The sequence below is a fragment of the Theropithecus gelada genome, chromosome 10 (assembly GCF_003255815.1).
Source record: "Theropithecus gelada isolate Dixy chromosome 10, Tgel_1.0, whole genome shotgun sequence".
Lineage (NCBI taxonomy): Eukaryota > Metazoa > Chordata > Mammalia > Primates > Cercopithecidae > Theropithecus > Theropithecus gelada.
In genome coordinates this window covers 72,643,779-72,664,548 of record NC_037678.1, presented here as the reverse complement: position 1 = coordinate 72,664,548, position 20,770 = coordinate 72,643,779, and the positions used below count along the sequence as shown (strand labels likewise).

The 20,770-nt window shown below is 49.7% G+C and overlaps 1 protein-coding gene and 1 long non-coding RNA gene across 3 annotated transcripts in view; one reads left to right on the top strand and one right to left on the bottom strand.

Annotated features, from left to right (window-relative positions):
- The window catches only part of LOC112633824, a 54,198-nt gene extending 48,758 nt beyond the window's left edge, over positions 1–5,440 (bottom strand). The window contains exon 1 of the long non-coding RNA XR_003121595.1: positions 5,049–5,440. This is a non-coding gene — a long non-coding RNA (uncharacterized LOC112633824). The remainder of the gene's footprint in view (positions 1–5,048) is intronic.
- On the top strand, positions 1,375–20,199 carry SDCBP2 (syndecan binding protein 2). 2 transcript variants are annotated; one of them, XM_025400774.1, is made up of 9 exons: positions 1,375–1,523; positions 10,109–10,181; positions 10,883–10,952; positions 12,127–12,227; positions 17,033–17,191; positions 17,738–17,913; positions 17,992–18,163; positions 19,211–19,302; positions 19,603–20,199. In XM_025400774.1, exons 2-9 carry the CDS (start codon positions 10,128–10,130, stop codon positions 19,655–19,657), a joined length of 879 nt encoding a protein of 292 aa, XP_025256559.1. In that variant the 5' UTR covers positions 1,375–1,523; positions 10,109–10,127; the 3' UTR covers positions 19,658–20,199. The 2 variants fall into 2 exon arrangements, with proteins under 2 accessions (XP_025256559.1, XP_025256560.1); XM_025400775.1 differs by lacking the exon at positions 1,375–1,523 and adding an exon at positions 4,716–4,746.
- The last annotated feature ends 571 nt before the right edge of the window (positions 20,200–20,770 follow it).

Genomic DNA, 20,770 nt, shown 5'->3' with positions numbered 1-20,770 from the left:
CTAACTTGAGAGAGAAACTTTGCCTCTGTGCCTCAGTTTCCCACCTGGAGGAATGGTGTGAGTCACACTTACTCTGCAGGGAAGGCATGAGAAGCCATTGAGATAATGCCTTTAAAGTGCCCGGGGTAGTATCTCTGTGCTCTCTGGGAGTAAGTGCTGAATTAGTGGCAAATGTCTTTCTTGTTATTGCTCCTATTGTGTGTTTCCTGTGTGGGACTCTGGGCTGTAAGCTCTTCATAGGCAGGCAGAAGATCTGATGCTCAAGGCTAGTTCAACTCTGCCAGGTGGTTCATGGGGACTGCGACGTGGGCCTGCCTGGCCCAGAGAACAATCCAGATACTGACACACCCTGAGTGTGTACACCGTCAATCCTCATGGGACTGGCCAGCACACGGGGCCCCCGTCCCTGCCCAGGCACCCAGTGGGACAGGCACCCTCATCCAACCAAACCCATCAGGATCTAAACTAAATTCTTCCTCCTTTTCTGTTCAAATTTATATAATTATTTTTGGAATAAGTAGTACATTTAAACTTTTCAAAATTTAAGACACCAAAAAATGTGCCATAAAAAAAAAATCTCCACCTCAGCACACAGCTCCTTAGTTCCACTCCCAGGAGACAACCAATCTAAATTCCCGTTAAAATAATCAAACTTAATTGCTTCCCCCTTACAAAAGTCATGAGCATTCAGAGCAAAAGCTAACTTAAAAAACAAAAACCAAACAAAACAGAAAACCACCCTGGAACACACAAAAGTACAAGCTGAGAACCTCACCTTCAGCGCCACCATCCAGAGATCCTCAGCATTTCAGACTGCTTTCAACACACATCCACCTTACAAAAAATGAAAACAAAATGCAAGAGGAGATTCACAATATTGATTTTTCAACATCTCACTAGAATCTCAGAACTATTTCCTCATACCTTCTTCCTTAAATGACTTTAATAGCTCTGTGATCTTCCACAGATAATGATTTATTTAAGCAGACCACAGAGATGGGCATTTGGGATTTCTACATTTTCCTTACTAGAAGCAGCAGTGATGGATGGGCCCTGTGACTCTACTGTAACAAATTCCCAGAAGAAATGCTGGGTCACAGGATATGACCACTTTTCAATATCCTGCCCTAGACCCCTAGATACCTACCACAAACCACCCTCTAGTCAACTGCTTTCCGCGATCAGCAGGACTAGGTGTCCAACCCAAATGTAGAGCTATTTGAGAAAAGGCCAACAAGTCTTGGTTCATAAACTTCTGAACAGCAGCTGTGAGGGCCTTAATCCCACCTCCAAATCTAGACTAAGGCCAAAGGCCTCCTCTGGGCTGGCAACCTGCCTTGTTTACCCAGCCACAGCCCTCACCTGTGCCCATCCCAGTCCAAGGTGAGTCAGCTGAACAGGGGAGGGGCACCACCCTTCCCAGAGCAGGAAGCCAGCTGAGACAGGGCTATCTTCCAGGGAGGGAAACAGATTCAGCAGCGGCAGTGGCTGGAGAAGGTCGTGGAGCAGCACCTGGCCTGCAGGTAAGCGCTGGGGGCCCTGACCTGATCCTGGCTGGGACTGGGATGAGTGAGACCTGCCCTCACCCTGTCTCCTTCCCTCCCTGCCCCTTCCCTTCTGGGACTTCCCAGGCAACTTCATATTGAAGTGCTTCACTCCAGGAGTCAAGTGTGAAAGTGGGGTTTCTTCTGATCCTAGCCCTGGGCCAGGTTTGATTGATGGCTGAGTGATTTTCTTCACCTAGACAACATGAGGGCCCCCGGTGCCTTCTGACTGCCCATGACTGTGCTCAAGGAGATGAGACCCACACTTTGCTCCTTGAAAGGCCAATTTCAGCTGAAACCAGAGGCTGCAGGCAGGCAAAAAGCCCATTTCTCCCAAGGAATCCACAGCCCAGGCCTCCTTCTCTGGCCTGAAGCTGTTTCTATCAAAAACCTTCCTGCTACAGCACTGAAACACCTGCTGGGGAACTGTGCCAGGGGCTTCACCTTTCTAAGAACTGGCTTCTTCATCTGGAGACTGAAAATAGCCCACAAAGTCAGGAGCATGGAATGACATACTGGACACAGGAGTCAGTGCATGCCCTCCTCGGCAGGGTCTCAGAAAATGGGGCAGAAAATGAGCCTGCTATGGGCTGGGCAGGCACTGGACAGGCAGCTTTGACATACAGTGGCCCAAGCTCATGACAATTCCACCACCATCACTTCCCACCTGGGCTCCTGCTCCCACTCCTGCCCTGTAGCCCATCCTCCAAACATCAGCCAGAGGAGGCCTGTCAAAATAACCCTTGGACCTTGGCACTCTGCTGCTCCAAATCCTCCAGTGGCTCCCATCTCACTACAGTAAATGCCAGAGTCCTCACCATGGCCTCCAGGCCCTCCAGGATCTGGCCCCTGTCACTTCTCCAGCCTCCTCCCCACTACTCCTCCTTACTCCCTCTCTGCGCAACCGGCTTCTCACTGGTTAGATGCTCTCTAAACGCAACACCAACTCCCACCTAAGAGCCTCTGCAATGGCTGTACCCACTCCGTTAGGCCTTTCCTCAAATGTCACCCCACCCCGCCAGCAAGGTTTCTGAACCTCCTGACATGACCCTCCATCCTGCTGTTTCTCTCCAGTGCCTCCCACCATCTAATATAGCACACAAAGTCACAGAGCCTATTTATCCAGCTCCTCCCCCAAAGAAAGTACATTTGGGGACCAATTCTTCTCTCCTTCACTGCTGATACCTAGAACAGTACTCAGACTTAGTAGGTGCTCAATAAGTAAGTGTTGAAACAATGAATAAACAGTTAACTTTTACTGAATGCCTATTATGTGCTAGGTACTGTGCTAAATGCTTTCCATATATACCTTATCTCTTTTTAAAAATCTTTCAGTCTCCAGATAACTGTGATGCAACTACTGTTATACAGATTACAAAGGAAGAAATGACATTCAAAAGGAATTTAACTATGCTGTGCTCTCACAAGTCAGAAGCAGTCAGTCTGAACCCTGCCCTGCCTGGGCCTGGGTTCATGAGGAAGTCACACCTTTTCTCCAGCAGGCAGTGCAGCCCCGAGAGGAGGGGACATGCTGGTGGCCTAGCAACAGCTTCTTCTATTCCGACTCACCATATCCCTGGGCTAATTTGGCCTTCCAGGAGCTATTCCTCTGACACTCTAACCCACGCTTCCCTCCCGCACACTGTCTTGTAAAGGATGGATGAGCTGTCCACAGGAACAAGTGGGAGTCTCATCACTTCAGCTCTTTGGAACAAAGCGTTCCAGAGTGTTCTCACTCTAAGTTCAAAGATGGGGGCTGAGGTCCCCTTGTCAGCCCTGCTGATCTCCGAAGCCCAACTACTGGTTTGCTGTGGGTGTTGTTATTGCTTATAATATCAAAAAGTAGAGAAGCTCAGGGATGGAAATCTGGAAAGGGCTGTGGGAGAGGAAAATTCCTCTGGGAGAGAGGGGTTAGGTGGGTTCTTTTCCTTTCAGAGGAGCCAATTACTTGTGGGAAGCCATCAGCACAGAACTGAGCAAACTTCCATTGTCAGATTATAGGAGCCAGGCAGCCTTTCAACCTAACTCGTTAGGGTCGTGGTTTCTCTCCCTTTCCAGGCCCAGGTTATTCTTCGAAAGACTTTTTACTTATTGCCTGCAAACACAGACAGGCATGGGAAGAAAGACTGTATATTTAGGATATCAGGCTTTCTCTTCTCTCTGTGCCTGCTTTTCCACTCCTTTCAGAAATAGTAATGGGACGCCTGTTGTGTGCCAGGCACTGTGCTCAGCACTGCGGGTTAACAAATGAGTGACATTTCCTGACCAGTGAGGGAGATGAGCAAACAAACACAGCACAGTAGAAATCCAACCCAGGAAATGCAGAAGGCCTTGCTCACAGTAGGTGATTAATAAACACTTGTGGAATGAATGATGAAGAGGCAAATAGAAGAAATGCTGTAGTCTAGAGAAGGGAGGCTTGCTAATCTCCATGGGTACATGTGGGGGAAAGCTTTGAACTGGAGGAAGAAGAGTTCACAACAAGGAAAAGAGAGAAGGCATGACACTTAAGACAGAGGGAATAGCACCTGCAAAAGCATGGAGGCATGAACTAGCAGGCTGAGTTTTAGCACTCAACCTAAAGTAGTTTGGAATAAATGAATTTCATGATGTGTGGAGAAATGACGTGGTAACAACAGAAACCTTACCAGAAGTCAGGTCACAAAAATTTGAGCGCAAGAATTAGGTATGGCTTCAGAAGGGAAAGGGAGGTGAGGATAACTCCCAGATTTCTGACATAGCCCATGGGTGGATTTAGTGGGACTGCTGTGGAGGCGCGGCACAGCTGAGGAAAATTATGAGACCAGTTTGGATAACCTGCGAGGTAAACGGGATCCACAAGGCAACTGGACTCTCAGGCCTGGGCCTCCCTGTCCCTGGAACAGCACACTCTCTTCCCACTTGAACATCCATCCTACACGGCCCAGTCAGGGTCTCCTTCCTTCCTCCAGGGGACCTTCCTGCTTGCCCTAGCCTTCCTCCTATACGCCAGATCCAACTGCCTGAGCCCCTTACAACAGGCTTTCGGTCTGATTTTGCTGTGGGAACTGATTTGCCCAGCCAAGTCAAGAACCCTTCCCTAGGCAGCAGAAGCCTAGTCACTCAGTCACTGGTGGGTGGGAACCGAGGTGAATCTGCGTTGGGGGGGGCGGGGCATTTTTTGCACAACACTGGGTCAGAAGTCACGCCAGACAAGAAACGGGTGAGAAAGGGTGGGAGGAAGGATGACGTCACAACTGGTAGGAAATACTTTGGGAATTGACGCTTCCGAAGTCAAAGGGAGAGCAAAAGCAGCCGGGAGCGCGCGGGCCGACCTGGTTCTCCTCCCTTTCCACGGCTGCCTTAAGTACAGAATCTTATAAGTCCTCCTCCTTCGGAGGATACAGATGGTGTTCAGAGGCCAGGGGAGTTTAAAGCTCGATTTCACCCGCGCAGCCTCCAATTCGGTAAAGAGGGGCCGCGGAGCCCGACCAAGCCTTCCTATCCCTTACTCTGCTGCTTTACCTGATCTATTTTTGTGGATGCCGGCGCCAGCTACGGGCGCCCGAAGAAAGCACGAGGCTGGGTGGACTCTAGTAACCCAAGCGGCAAGGAGGCCGCCATTTTCCACTCCGCAGCCGCTAGGGATCGTGGGAGTTACCGCGGGCCACGGTGGGCGAGACGCATGCGCTCCAGAAGCTGCTGTGTCACTTGACGGGGTTTCTGCGCACGCGCCGTAGCCCATAGCAACTGCCGTAACCTGTAGCAACCGGAAGATGTAGCTTCCGGTTGGTTTGGGGCTGCGAGAGGAGTTGTAGTCGTTTCGGAATCATGGAACGATGTGACAGATGGGAAACTGAGGCTGGGGTGGAGGCAGGTCCTAGAGACCGTTGCGTTGGACCTCTCTCCTGTGGCGCAGTGGATGGAGTTTGTGCCTCGTGGCTCCTACTTCCCAAAGCAGGAAATTGAGGCCGACGGAAGGGACAGGTTCGTCCTGAGGCTGCAGCCCAGGTGATAGTTCCCCCGTGTAAAAAAATCAATATGATGCCCTTTCTTTATAAAGAAGGCAGGGAAATGAAAGTAATTTCTAATAAAAGAATATGCATTTCACTTTGTAAAAGCTGAGGCTGGCTTACACCCGATCATGCTTGTACCTGACTTAGGAGTCAGCTTAGATTTACTAGAAGACAATATTCAGCTGAATTTTGCGAACGGTTTATATCTGATATTTTGAGTCAAAGGCTAAATATATTTATATAGAAGCGTGGAGTCACTGTGACAGCTACTCATGCGCACAGACGTGGGCATGCTGTTCGGGTGACTCACCCGTGGTGAGAGGGTGGGCAGTGATTTTCCAGAATGGTGAGCAAAGTGTAACTCCCCACAGTCAACCTAGTGTATGCATTTCCAGACAATCTAGTGTGTATTAAAACTAGGGAAAAGTTCATTGTGACTGTATATACAACCAATTATAACAGAGTTTTGGCTTACTTGAAGGTTTGGCAAGATATCTGAAAGTTGTGCGGGACAGGACCATTTGTTATGGTGACTGTAATGGACTGTCCCATCCATTACAGGAATTTCATATCCCTGCCCACCCCCCCCCCCAGGAATATGACTGTCCCCTCAGCCTTGTGACAGCCAAAAATGCCCACACAAATTTCCAATCCGTTCCTTGGAAAACCACTGATTTATTCAGTCAAATAATTTTTGCTAGCATGTGTGTGCTGGGCAGTATCGTGGTGGTGAAGGATCGTGTGTGAACAGGACAGAGCTCCTGCCCTTATGAGTGAAGTCCAGTGTAAGAAAATACCCAGATATTAATCACCTAATATGATAAATAGTTTGGCAACAGGGGCAGTACAGGTCAGGGGTGGAATACATGGGAAGACCCAGCCAGGCGGCTGGGTATGATGCAGCCTGGAAAAGCCAAGCAGAGAAGTAGCATCTGAACTGAGACTTGAAGGAGCATCACACCAAGGAGGATGATGTGCAAAGCAGAGCCACCAGCATTCCTGGCGCACAGTGGACACTCAAATGTTTTGAATGATTGAATGAAAGGCAGCATGTTCGCCATCAGGGAACCATTCCCCACTATATTGTGAGCTGCTACAAGGCAAGGGATACAGTATGCCTTCTGTATCCCAGGTTTTGCATCCATGGATTCAACCAACTGTAGACAGAAAGTATTTAAAAATAAAAGTTAAAAAAATACAACAAAAAATTCAAATAAAAATAAAGTATAACTTTGCTTAGCATTTACATTGTATTAGGTATTGTAAGTAATCTAGAGATGATTTAAAGTATACAGAAGAATGTGCATAAGTTATATGCAAATATTATGCCACTTTATATAAGGGACATAAGCATCTGTGGGTGTTGGTATCCGATGGGTGGGGGGTGAGGGGCATTGTCCTGGAACGTAGCCCAAGGAACGGTACCTGTTTTCTCACTTCCCCGCATCCCAGCACTGAGGTGGACCCACAGAAGGTGGCAGTGGTGAAAGGGTCTCAGACACAGAAAAAGCGTTATGTGATCTGGCCCGGGAGTGATTTCCAGGAAATGGATCTCTGACTCCCTGCTCTCCCAGGGGACAGCTGACAAAAATATAAGTGCTCTACTGCAAATGTCAGGAAAATCAGGCAGGAGTGGCCGCTTATTTTCACATCTGTTCATGCATGGTCCTGGTGGCAGGTCATGTTTTGGCAGATGATAGCTGCTGAGGACTGTCCCAAGATTAAAAACCTCAGCGTGCGTACACAGTGGGGAAGGCCATAAGCAAAGGGGTCTCTTCCCCCAGGTGGTCTAAAGGAAGTCAGAGCCAGACTCCCTCTCCTCCTAGGAAATTCCTGTCCTGTTGGGATGGTCATTTCTACCCCAAAGGCCAGGCTAGGGCACGGGTCTGGAACTGGCTGCCTCCAGGAACCAAGCAGGCAACATAAATCAGTGAAGGGCTGATGGGTACTTGGGGAAACAGGAAAGCACATACAGCCCCATCTACGAGGTAGGCTGTGACTCAGCCCGGCTGAGTGTTGCCATGCACTATTCCAGCTCTTGCCTTGCCAAATGTTTATATTTTTTTCAATACAAGTCAGAAGTGATGAATTTTGTATTTCCAGATTTTTAAATATTGGCACTAATTCAGATTTTAAAAACAAAAGGCCGGGCATGGTGGCTCACACCTGTAATCCCGACACTTGGGGAGACCAAGGCGGGCAGATTGCTTGAGCCCAGGAGTTCAAGACCAGCCTGGGCAACATGCTGAAACCCTGTCTCTACAAAAAATACAAAAATTAACCAGGTGTGGTGGCATGTACCTATATCCCAGCCACTTGGGAAGCTGAGGTGGGAGGATGGCTTCAGCCCGGGAGTTGGAAATTGCAGTGAGCCAAGATAGCACCACTGTACTCCAGCTTTGGCAACAGAGTGAGACCCTGTCTCAAAATAATAATAATAATAACAACAACAACAACAAAACAGGACTGTGAGAGGCACATTTGGGACTTCTGGTCCTTGTTTCATCCAGGAAGGTGGGTGTTCTTAGGATACTGGAGCTTTACAAGGAAAAAGGTGGAAGCCCAGGTAGAATGCGTTGCTTTTGGCAATATTATTGAGCTAGCCTCCATGCTAGGGGTTAGAGGCTTCACAGCGAAGGAGAAGCCTCTGTTCCTGCCATCTTGGAACTGCTAAGGAGGTAGACAGACAAGTAAAGAGGCAACACAGGACTCGTGAATACTCAACAGGAGTAGGACATGGCGCAGGGGCTAGGGGGAGAACAAATGAAAGCAGGCTTCCTGTAAGAGGAGCTTGCGGATCTGAGACTTGAAAATCATTAGGAGTTGGCCAAGCAAGGAGCAGGGAGAGGAGGGGTATTCCAGATAGAAGGAATAACACATGCAAAAGAGACGGGAGGGAATCACATTCAAGGATGTGAAAGTAGCTCATTATGGCTGGGGCTGAAAGTAGCAGCTGAAAGGACATAAGGCAAGAAATGAAGCTGGAGAAGTAGACAAGGGTTACAAACAAATACCTATCGGGACTTGGCGCCAGTGAGTACAATGGTCTGGGTGTAAGAGCCAATAGAGGATGGTAGACTGGGTCACCCTGGAGTCTGCTGCTACTCAATTGTAGCTACTCTGCTACAGTCCAGGGTTGCCAAAGCTTCCTGTTTTTCACGAGCAGTGGGAAATTAGATTATTAAATCTAGTACCTTGAGCCTTGCATTTAAGCTGGTAATCTGAACGTTGACAGTACTCCACAAGGTCAAATAAAATATATTTCCATCTGGCCCTGGGCCCGCCAGTTCCAATCTCTGGTGGAATCGTGAAGGCCCTGTGAGCCACTTTAAGGAAAGTACATTCCCAAGGCAGGGGAGCCACTGGGGGGCTTTCAGCCAGGGCATGACATCCCAAGTGTGTACACAAAGGGCCTGGTGGCTGCTGTCTGGAGAGGAGCAGGAGGGCAGGAGGGGAGGCAGCAGCATGTTTGGAGGGTGTCGTGGCACCTGGGGAGGGCCAGGGAGATGATGGGGACCTGCACAACATGGGATGTGGGAAAGATGGGATTTGATGACAGATAAGAAGGGATAGTGGGGGTGGGGCCAAGGATGACACGGGGGTCAAGGCAGCAGGTGCAGAGGGAGGAGAAGGAGCAGTGATGGATGAGGATGTCCTCGGCGCACCTGTGGTCACTCAGGGAGGGACCCAGCGGATCTGGTCCTGGGAAGCCTGGAGTCACATCACCCTGGCACAGGCCCCTCAGTTTCCTGTGCCACCAGCAGGCATTCCTTTATCATGTGTACCTATCACATGTGGGTTCAGTGGGGTGAATAGGACACACCTTGACCCCTCAGAACTGCAGTCAGGACAAGTGGTGAGTTCAGGCAGGAGGCTGCCCCAGTGCTGTCCTGGAGGGCAGGGTCCTGGATGGTAGGGGCAGTGATCGTAGTGCCTGGAGCCAGGCAAGGCATGTCCCACAGGAACCGAGGGTGACAAGGAGGTTGGGCAGGGGCTCCAGTTGAAGTGGACTGCCTCAGCGAAGCCTGGGAGTGTGACAGAGCCAGTGGTTAGTGGGTAAAGGGAAGGAACCCAGAAAGTCAGACTGCTCCTTCCCCACGTTTCGTCAGGAAGGGAATAAAACATTTCTTGAGAGGTCATTCCTTTCACTTTCTCTGGGTACGTTGCTGAGAGGTCCTGCTGATTCTCCCGGAGACAATGATAAGGTGTTTAGTAAATAAGTGCTCATGGTGCCTCTCCACTCCCCGTTCCCTCCTCCCTCTGGAGCAGTGCCCTGTTGAGGGTCTAAGTTCTGCTACAGTTTGTGTGAGAGTCTTTATCTCCTACTGGTCTTACTTCATTGTGGCCAAGATTAAAAGTTGACAGTGAGGCTGGAGATGGGTGGAATACAGTAGAGTTAGAATATGGGGAGGGGATTAGGGGTGGAGTTCGGGGAGGGATTCTAAGTGCCCTGCTGCCTTCCTGTTTGAATATTAAGTTCCAACCCACTTGCTGTTGCAGATGTCTGTGCCTCCTCTCAAGGTGGCATCAGCTGCATCCTTATCCTTCCCCACCCTCTGCACTCTGCAGGGTGTTCCAAGAATCAGCCATGTCATCCCTGTACCCATCTCTAGAAGACCTAAAAGTGGACCAGGCCATTCAGGTAAGTCACCAGACTCCACTCATCTGGACTCCCTGAAGGGGATCTTGGGGATTATCCTGGAAGGTGCTGGGAATTGGGGCCACTTGGAGATTCCCTTAGGCCTCAGGTCATGTAGGTCTCCACTGCAGGGCCTGCTGGGCAGAGAAGACATCCATGGGGCAATGCCAATGGTGTTACAGCAAGAACGGAAAAGACCAAGCAGCTGCACGCATGCCTCTCTCATGCCCGCTCTGTCCTGCCCAGGCCAGCTCTCCCTCTCTCCAGAATGGGCAGGCCCCATGCTCTCAGGCAGGCTTTCAGAGGAAACAAGGCTCGAGGGCATGGGCATTGGTCTGCTCAGTCCCCAGAAGCCCCCTTCTTCCTCCATCCCAGCACTCTGTGGTTCCAGTGGGTTTTGAGAATTTTGGACTTTGCAGCTAAGAACTTGATTGGGAGATGGGTCTTGATGTTCTGCCTGTTGCAGGCAGTAAACGGGTTGTGACATCAGGTGGGTCACAGTCCCTCAGAACCTCCTCCCAGGAAAAGACACATCCATGGAGGCCATGTTTACATGATCTTCGGCCCTGAGGGTTGGTGGACACTTCCCCCACACCCCAGGCCCACTCACAACCTAACTCCAGACCCTGGCCTCATGGAGCTCCAGGCTCTGGGGTTCCTGGGGTCCTGGCCACAGCTGACCACTGCTTCCTGCTCCTCCCCAGGCCCAGGCCAGAGCCTCGCCCAAGATGCCAGCCCTGCCAGTCCAGGCGGCAGCCATTTCCCCACCACCAGGTAGGTGAGCTGGAGTGGGGGGCTCCTGGGTGCCCAGTCCTTTCAGGGAAGAGGTCATCAGGGAAGCTTGGCAATGCCAAAGGTATGGGAGGCTCCAGGGTTAAGCCCTCAACATGGAGGGAGGAGAGGACCAGGCTCCCAGTTGCCACCCACCTCTTACTGCCTGGTTGACTCGGGCTGAGTCACCTCACCTCCTAGGGCCTGTGCCCATGCTATTCCCCTCCCCTCCTTGACTGCCCGGTGAACCTGTTTATCCTTCCAAACCCAGCTGAGAGTTAGGAAAGCTGTGGCCTCTCTGATGCCCCAAGCAAGGCTGCCTTGAGAATGTGATATCATTTGTGGGGCCTCTGTTTATATAAACGATTCGAGTCACTGTAAATCAGCATGTCAGCACCGTTCTGGTGACCCAATCTTGTGTGACCCCAGGAATGAAATACCACACTTGTCAGACTTCCTTGCTGGAATTGTGGCTGGTCTGGGGTGGGGGCAGGTGGGGGAGAAGTGGACGGCAGATAGCGGTTCAAAGAGAGAAGGGACCAGAACCCCACTTGCCTTATTCAGCTCAGGCTTCCATAACAAAATACCATAGGCTGGATGACTTCAACAGCAGAAATGTATATTCCCACAGTTCTGGAGGCTGGAAGCCCAAGATCAAGGTTCTGGCCAATTCAGTTTTGGTGAGGGCTCCCTTCCTGGCTTGCAGATGGCCACCTTCTGACTGAGTCCTTACATGGCCTTTCCTCCGTGCACTTGCTTGAGAGAGAGAGAGAAAGAAAACGCGAACATGAGAGAGCTACAGCATGAGAGCGCATGCATGAACCCTCTGTTGTCTGTTCTTATAAGGACACAAATCCTTATAAGAAGGGATGAGGACCCTGCCAGTCCTGGTGGGAACCATTCAGTGAGGGATGCAGAGGTTTCTGGGTGTCAAATAAAGTTAGTGGAGTTGAATAGCAAAGTAGTACATGAGGACTCGGTGTGCCACCCTGCACCTGGGCCCTCTGAGGAGTGTTCACCAGTGAGTGTTCCTGGGGATACCCCGCAGTCTTGGAAATAAACACCATTCCCAGGCTCCATTGCTTAATAAAAATGAGCAGCCACAGGGGAGCCAGGCAGGTATGGGGAAGCACATGCCCTCAAATGACACATTTATTCTTCCTTCTTTCCCCATCAGTTTTGTACCCAAACTTGGCAGAATTGGAAAATTATATGGGTCTTTCCCTCTCCAGCCAAGAAGTCCAGCAGAGCCTGCTTCAGATTCCGGAGGGTGACAGTGTATGTATTTGGCTTCTGCCTGCTGTGGGCGCAGAACCTCCCAATCCTCCCTCTTTCTTGGTCTTGCCATTTCAACAGACCTTCTTTCTCTCTGTGCTCAGACCTCCCCTCTCCCCAGCACTCTGGTGGCTCTGTTTCTTGATGGCACCGTTCATTTTGAGGCTTCATGAAAAGCACTGTAGGCTTTCATGGTTTCAGATCTTCCCACAAGCCTTGGGGCTGGGGAGCCAGGCCTTGCTGTTTGACCGTGGGCCTGAGCTGGATGAGAAGGGAGGCTGTTAAACCCAGTGTGAACCTGGGGGCATCAAAAGCAGGGCTGCCTGCATGGATAAGCAGAGCCGAGAGGGCAGGAGATTGTCACCCAGCTCTGGTCCCCAAATTAAACAAGGCTCAATTCCTGCTTTCCTTGGCTTTGGGGGCAAAAGACACCATCACAGAAATATTTGCTACTGAAAACATATTCACCTGTAGAATCAGTCCCCACCTAAGCCCCTTACCAGTTAGCTCTAGCATCCCTGCATCCCACCTGTCAGTCTTCCTGCCAGGTTCATCCTGAGTCCATGAAACTGAAAGTACGAACTGCAAAGCTTGCTAAGGCTGGGGAATTTCATGAAGTTGATGGACATGACGATGGAGAACTGTCATAGACGCATACAAAAGCCACTGCCAAAATGAGGATCTGACAGGAGAAAATCCACAAGGATGAGGCCATGTGGGACCCTGAGAAGAACTGATGGCACCCTGGGGTGTTTCTCCACAATGGCCCCCTTCATGGTCGTGCTGTGAAAGGCAGACATGAAGCAAAGAAGGTCCTTCTGTAGGCAGCCCCACTGTCATCACTCTTTGCTCCTATAATTAGGACACAAATGCCTTCAACCTTAATTTTGATAAAAATATAAGATGAACATATTTTTATAATTTAAAATTGTGCATGGCTTTTAACTTTTTATTGTTAAACAGTAGATTCCCAGGAAGATGCAAAGTGAGTACAGAGAAGTCGTTAGTACCCTTCCCCCAGTTTCCTCAGCGATTACATTTTCCACAGCTGTAGCACACTATCAAAACCAGGAGTCTTATGCGGGAACAAGTGTCTCTAGTTCTGTGTCATTTCATCAGTGTGTAGACTCATGTAACCAGCACCGCAATCCATACAGAACTAGTTCATCACCACAACCACCTCCCTTCCAGGCTGCTTCTGTATAGTCATGCCTGCCCCCTCGCAACCCTCCCTAACCCTGGCAGCCAGCCCTCTGTTTTCCATCTCTATAGTTTTGTCATTTCAGAATGTTACATAAGTGGAATCATACAGTATCTTGACCATTTGAGGCTGGCTTTTTTCACTCAGCACAATACCCTCTAGATCCATCCAGGCTGTTATGTGTGTCAATAATAGTTCATTCCTTTTTACTGCTCAGTAGTATTCCATGATGCGAATGTACCACAGTTTGTTGAACCTGTTGAAGAATGATTAAGTTGTTCCCAGTTTTGGGTGGTTATAAACAAAGTTATTCGTATGCAGGTTTTTGTATAGACATACATTTTCATTTCTCTACGACAAATGCCCAAAGTGCAATTGCTAGGCTGTATGACAAATGTATGTTTAGATTTTTTAAAGAAACTGCCACCAGGTTGGTGGCACATGCCTGTAATCCCAGTACTTTGGGAGGCTGAGACAGGTGGATCACTTGAGCCCAGAAGTTCGAGACCAACCTGGGCAGCATGGTGAAATCCTGTCTCTACAAAAAATACAAAAATTAGCCGGGTATGGTGGCTTGTGCCTGTAGTCCCAGCTACTCAGGAGGCCAAGGCAGGAGGAGTGCTTGAGCCCAAGAGGTGGAAGCTGCAGTGAGCCAAGATCACACCGCTGCACTCCAGCCTGGGCAACAGAGCGAGACTCTGTCTCAAAAAGAAACTGCCAAACTATTTCCTGGAGTGGCTGTACCATTTTACTTTGCTGTGAGCAACACATGAGTGCTCCAGTTTCTTCATCTCTTCACCAGAATTCGGTGTTATTACTATTTTATATTTTAGCCATTATGATAGGTATAGTGATGGCTCATCATGGTCTTAATTTGCATTTCCCTGACACCTGATGATGTGGACCATCTTTTCATGTGCTTATTACCATCTGTATATTCTTTTTGGTAAAATGTTTCTTCATATATTTTACTCATTTTCTAATTGGCTTGTTTTCTTCTTGTTTTTTAAGACAGGGTCTCACTCTATTGTCTAGGCTGCAGTGCAGTGGTGCAATCACAGGTCACTGCAGCCTCTACCTCCCAGGTTCAGGTGATCCACCCACCTCAGCCTCCCGAGTAGCTGGGACCGCAGGTGCACACTACCATGCCCAGCTAATTTCTTTTATTATTGTTACTTTTATTTTTTGTGGAGACAAGGTCTTGCTATGTTGGCCAAGCTGGGGCTTGTTTGTAGTGTTTTGGGAGTTCTTTATATATTCTAAAGTCCTTTGTCAGATAAGTGGTTTGTATTTTCTCTCAGTCTGTAGCTTAAAAGTTCTGAATTTTGATGAGGTCCAGTTTATTGATTTTTTTTTCTTTTGTGGTTTGTACTTTGTAAAGAAATATTTACCAAGCCCTAAGTCCAAAAGATTTTCTCCTTCATGTTCTTCTAAAATTGTTATAGTTTTATGTTTTGCATTTAAATTTATGATTGAATTTGAGTTAATTTTTTTGTAAGGAGTTAGGTTTCAGTCAAAGTTCATATTTTTGCCATGGTTGCACCATTTGCTTTTTTTTTGTTGTTTTGTTTGTTTGTTTGTTTGTTTTGAGATGGGGTCTCACTCTGTCACCCAGGCTGGAGTGCAGTGACATGATCTTGGCTCACTGCAACCTCTGCCTCCTGGGCTCAAGCGATCCTCCCATCTCAGCCTCCTGAGTATCTGGAACCACAGGCACTTTCCAGCACACTCGGCTAATTTTTGTATTTTTTGTAGAGATGAGGTTTCACCCTGTTGCCAAAGGCTGGTCTTGAACTCCTGAGTTCAGCTGATCTCCCCGCACTGGCCTCCCAAATTGCTAAGATTACAGGCATGAACCACTGTGCCCTAGCCAACACTATTTGTTGAAAGCACTCTTGCAAAAAGCAGTTGACTTTACTCATTTGAGGCTATTTCTGGATTATCTACTTTGTTCCACTGATACTTGTCTATCCCTTCACCAATACCACACTGTTTTGATTACTGTAGCTATATAATAAGTCTTGAACTTTGGTAGTGATTCCTCTCGCTATTCTTTTTGTCAGCATTGTTTTACTATTCTAAATTCCTTTGTCTTTTCATATAAAGTTTAGATTAACCTTGCCTGGATCTGCAAAACATCTTGTAGAGATTTTGATAGAAATGGTGTTATATCTGTGTATCAATTTGGCGACAATTGACAGCTTCACTAATTCTTTCAACCCATGAATACAGAGAATCTTCTATTTATTTAGGTCTTCTTTGATATCTTTTATCAGTATTTTGTCATTTTCAGCATACATTTTCTGTATGTGTTTTGTTAGATTTACACGTATTTCTTTTTTTTTTTTTAACTTTTGTTTTGTTTTTGTTTTTAACAGAGATGGGGGTCTTACTTTGTTGCCCAGGCTGGTCTTGAACTCCTGGTCTCAAGTGATCCTCTGGTCTTGGTCTCCCAAAATGCTGGGATTATAGGAGTGAGCCACTGAGCTCGGCCTTTTTTTTTTCTTTCTTTTTTTTTTTTTTTGAGTGATTGTAAGTGGTATTGTATTGTATTCCTTTTCTTTTCCTTTCCTTTCCTTTCCTTTTCTTTTCTTTTCTTTTTCTTTTTTTTTTTTTTGAGATGGAGTCTTGCTCTGTCACCTAGGCTGCACTGAGCAGTGGTTCAGTCTTGGCTCACTGCAACCTCCACCTCCTGGGTTCATGTAATTCTCCTGCCTCAGCTACCTGAGTAGCAGGGACTACAGGTGTTTGCCACCAGCCCAGCTGATTTTTGTATTTTTAGTAGAGAGGAGGTTTCATCAGTTGCCCAGGCTGGTCTTGAACTCCTGAGCTCAAGTGATCCACCTGCCTCGACCTCCCAAAGTGCTGGGACTATAGGCATGAGGCACCACGTCCAGCCTGGTGTTGTATTTGAAATTTCAGTTTACACGTGTTCGTTGTTAGTATACAGAAGTACAATCGAATCTTATATGTTAATTTTGTATCCCAGGAACTTGCTAAACTCTTTTATTTGATCTAGGAGTTTATTTGTAGATTCTTTGGGATTTTCTAGTAGACCATCATGACATCTATAAATAGGGACCGTTTTATTTCCTCTCTTCTGATCTGTGTGACACCCCTTCTTTTCTTGCCTGCGGTGCTGGCTAGATCTTCCAGTACCGTCTTTAATAGTGTTGGGAGAGTGAAGTTCCTTGCCTTTTTCTGCGTCATTAATTTTTATATTTTTACATTTTTTTCAAGACAAAAATCCAGTCCTTTTATCCTCTGTTGCTCACTGTTTACTGTGACTTTTTCTATTTTAAGTGGGGTTTAAAGGAGTCTTTTCCTGATGCCAATTTCCCTTGGAAAATGAAGGGCCTCTTCCCGTATCCTTGCCCCTTCTCTCCCCATTGCCCTGCCTTTTTAGGGGCATGGACTTTGACGCCCCCTAGTGGCCGTGTGGAGCCACGTCTCCTCTCGGCCCTAGGGGAGAAATGTGGACTGGGGATGTGGTGGGACCCGGGGACGGCTCCATCCTCCTTTCCCCATCCCTACCCCCACCCCAGTGTCTCCTGAGGCACAGGGTCCCCACGGGCCGGGCTGACCCCCTGCTCCCTGGTGTCTGCAGACAGCGGTCTCGGGCCCCGCGCCTGGCCAGATGGTGGCACCGGTGTCCGGGTACAGCCTGGGCGTGCGGCGAGCAGAGATCAAGCCCGGGGTGCGCGAGATCCACCTGTGCAAGGACGAGCGCGGCAAGACCGGGCTGAGGCTGCGGACAGTCGACCAGGTATGGCGCGAGGGCTGGGTGGGAAGAGGAGCTCGAGCTGCACGCCCTTTCCCGCCGGGCCTCAGAGCTCAGAGGTCCGGTCCGCGGTAAGGAAGGTGCAGAGCGCCTCCTAACCCCACTGGCCAGGCTCTTGCCCCCAGTCCCTCCTCCCCGAGACTTGGGCGAGGCTGGTGCTGGGTTGCGCAGTGCCCTCCACTGGAGGAGCCTCCCTTCCCCACCAGCCATTCACTGCCCAGGGCATCTAGCTTCCAGGAGACGGTGTAGACAGCAGATACCAGGGAAACCCATGCCTTTGTGAATGGTCCAGTAGAGTGTTTGGGGGTGCAGCTTCAGGCCAGGATTGAAATTCTGACTCACCTCCTTCGTAACTATGAGGCCTAGAGTGTTTCCTCCCAAGTAAATGGGGTAATCTTGGTGCCCGCCATGCAGAGCTGTGCCCCTGGCACTCTGTAGGCTCCTGGAGTATCAGGAAAACAACAGCTTGGAAGAGGGATCTATGCCTAGGGTGGGCCAGGGACGCTGACTCTGGGACCCTGCCTCCCCCAGGGGCTCTTTGTGCAGTTGGTCCAGGCCAACACCCCCGCATCCCTTGTGGGGCTGCGCTTTGGGGACCAGATCCTGCAGATTGATGGGCGTGACTGTGCTGGGTGGAGCTCACACAAAGCCCATCAGGTGGTGAAGAAGGCATCACCCGAGAAGATTGTCATGGTGGTTCGGGACAGGTGAGTAGCCAGGCCCGGGCAGCCTCTCTGTCTGACCCCGGCCATGTCCTCAGGTCAGCTCACTGTCCCTTCCGCCAGGCCGTTCCAGCGGACTGTCACCATGCACAAGGACAGCATGGGCCATGTCGGCTTCGTGATCAAGAAGGGAAAGATTGTCTCTCTGGTCAAAGGGAGTTCTGCGGCCCGCAATGGGCTCCTCACCAACCACTATGTGTGTGAGGTGGATGGGCAGAATGTCATCGGGCTGAAGGTAGGCCGGTGGCCGCACCGGGGAGGGACTGCTGGGTGGTGGGAGGGCTCAGGTCTATGGGCAGCTTGCTTACCCCACCTGAGCCTCAGCGTCCTCTTCCGAAGGTAAGATGGTGTTCATAGGGCTGGGTGCAGTGACTCACGTCTGTAATCCCGGTGCTTTGGGAGGCCAAAGCAGGAGGATCACTTAAGTCCAGGAGTTCGAGACCAGCCTAGGCAATGTGAAACCCTTTCCACAAAAAAGCTAAAAAATTAGCCAAGCATGGTGGTGCACACCTGTAGTCCCAGCTACTCAGGAGGCTGAGGTGGGAGGACTACTTGAGCCTGGGAGGTCAAGGCTGCAGTGAACTATGATCATGCCACTGCGCTCCAGCCTGGGCAACAGAGACAGACCCTGTCTCCAAAAAAGAAAAAGACAGTGTACCTAGAGCTCTGAGCACAGTGCCAGGCACATAGTAGGTGCTTAATAAATAGTAGCTATTGCTGGCTGCACGGACACCTCCTTGCTCTATGGCACTTTTTTTTTGTATAGTGGATCATGTTCAGTAGTAGGAATGTTTTAGAAAATTGTTATTCAGAAATCCATAGGGTCATGAGACTCTTCAGAACCGAGTTTGTCCCAGCCAGCCACACTTCTTGAGATCATTTGTCTTTATTTCCACCTGTGGCCATTGTTAGTCCTGTCTAGCACATCTTCTCGCATTTATTTTGGAACAATCAAGAAAACATGTAACCAGATTACATACATGTGTAAAGTAAAGGTCAATAGGCTCTGAGTAAGGGCCAGAGGTTCTTCTATGGCCACAGCGTTAGTGTTTGGACCGCCTGGCACATGTGGGAGACCCATGTTCTCACTCAAGCAAGACCTTACCTGGGAGTCTGCTGGGACCCTCATCTGACAGGCTCGGGGTCTGAGGCAGCCCTGCCCTGCAGTCAGGCATCTGTGTGTCCTCTAGCAGTGGCCATGCTGACTCCTCCACAGAGGGGCCTGTAGAGTTGCCCCTGGTCCCCAATCCTTAGGGTGATCAGTTACTTGCCTCCTCTCTAGGACAAAAAGATCATGGAGATTCTGGCCACAGCTGGGAACGTTGTCACCCTGACCATCATCCCCAGTGTGATCTACGAGCACATGGTCAAAAAGTAAGGCTGCACCCCTCTTCACCCCTCCTCTGCCATCCCGCTCACCTCCCTGCCTCCTGGGTGCACCTGGCTCAGCCACCTCCACTTTCTCAGCACTGACACAGGGCACAGACCCCGCCAGCTCCCTACTCCCTTCCCCTTCCCCTCCCTCCAAGGTAGCTTGTGGCTTCTGGTGATTCGAAAGTCTTAGAACTGGGAGTGAAGGCCCACATGGGATGCGCTGGCTCAGAAGGGGGTGGAGGTTGCTGGAGGGCGGACGGAAGGAGCTGCCAACTTGGCCACCATTGTTGCTGTATCCAGGTTGTCTCCAGTCCTGCTCCACCACACCATGGACCACTCCATTCCAGATGCCTGAAGCCACTGGAGGGCAGGGCGGGCAGGGTGGGCCTCCCGCCCTCCTGCGGCAAAGGGCAACACCCTCGGATGATGGGTTGCAGCTGGCCTGCTGCTTAAGGTGGGAGCTGCCGTGAGGGCGCGTGTCCAGGAGGGTGACCATGGGATGGCGTGGGTACATCGCTTATACACACAGGCCTCCTTGGAGTCTCAGACTCCAGGCTGGGCTGAGGCTCAGGCAGAGCCCACAGGCAGCCGATTCTCTTGTGCTGATTTAAATGCTGAACACGGAGGCAGGCCGTCTAAACACTTCTTAAAGTTGCAACTGGGCCCCTTTCAAGAAATTTTGCTCTACCAGGAAAACAGTTACACATTTGAGAGAACAGAGCTACATTCTTTGTGAGAGCTTTTTCCTTGCCTTGACTTGCTCTTTGTCACAGACAGCATAAGTTATCAGCCTTGACTATCTTTTGAATAAAGATTTGATTTTAAACAAAACCCGTCCGCAAAGGTAATTGATTCCCCCCAAAACTATCGAAAATAAAATAAAAAGATAATTGAAAATTCTGGAATCCTCGGTCCCCTGACGTGCCAGGGCTGGTTTTCTCTTAAACTGTGGTGAGACCAGGGCCTTTTCTCCGTGTGGTCTCTGAGAGCCATGATTTGGCTTTGCCTCTGTCACGTGCCGCCTGCCAGCCTGGTGCAGGGATGACTGGAACTGGGGACAGGATGGAACTGTGGGATGGAGGACTGTGGGGCAGTGGGGCTGGCAGAGGGAGCACTGGCTTTGGGGCACCACCCATGTGACCGTGGCTGTTTCTGCTTCTGCAAAGTGGGCATGAGAAGCCACTTCAGGGGATGTTGGGGAGGGTGAAACGCGATGTGCTCGTGGTGCCCAGCAGGGTGTGCCATGTGGGGGCAGGGGGAGGTGGTTCCAGACCCTGAGCCTGACCCCAAGAGGGCAGTGGTGCCCCAGCCCCGCGCAGCTCTCTGCTTCCCTGCATGTCAGAGGCGATCGCTGCTTGCCTGACTTTTTCCTGTGCGAGTGCTGTGGTCCCTGTACTGGAGGAAGACGCTATGAACCCTCCCACTGCCCCTCTTAGAGAACCACCCGGTATAAAGAAAACAGGCCAAG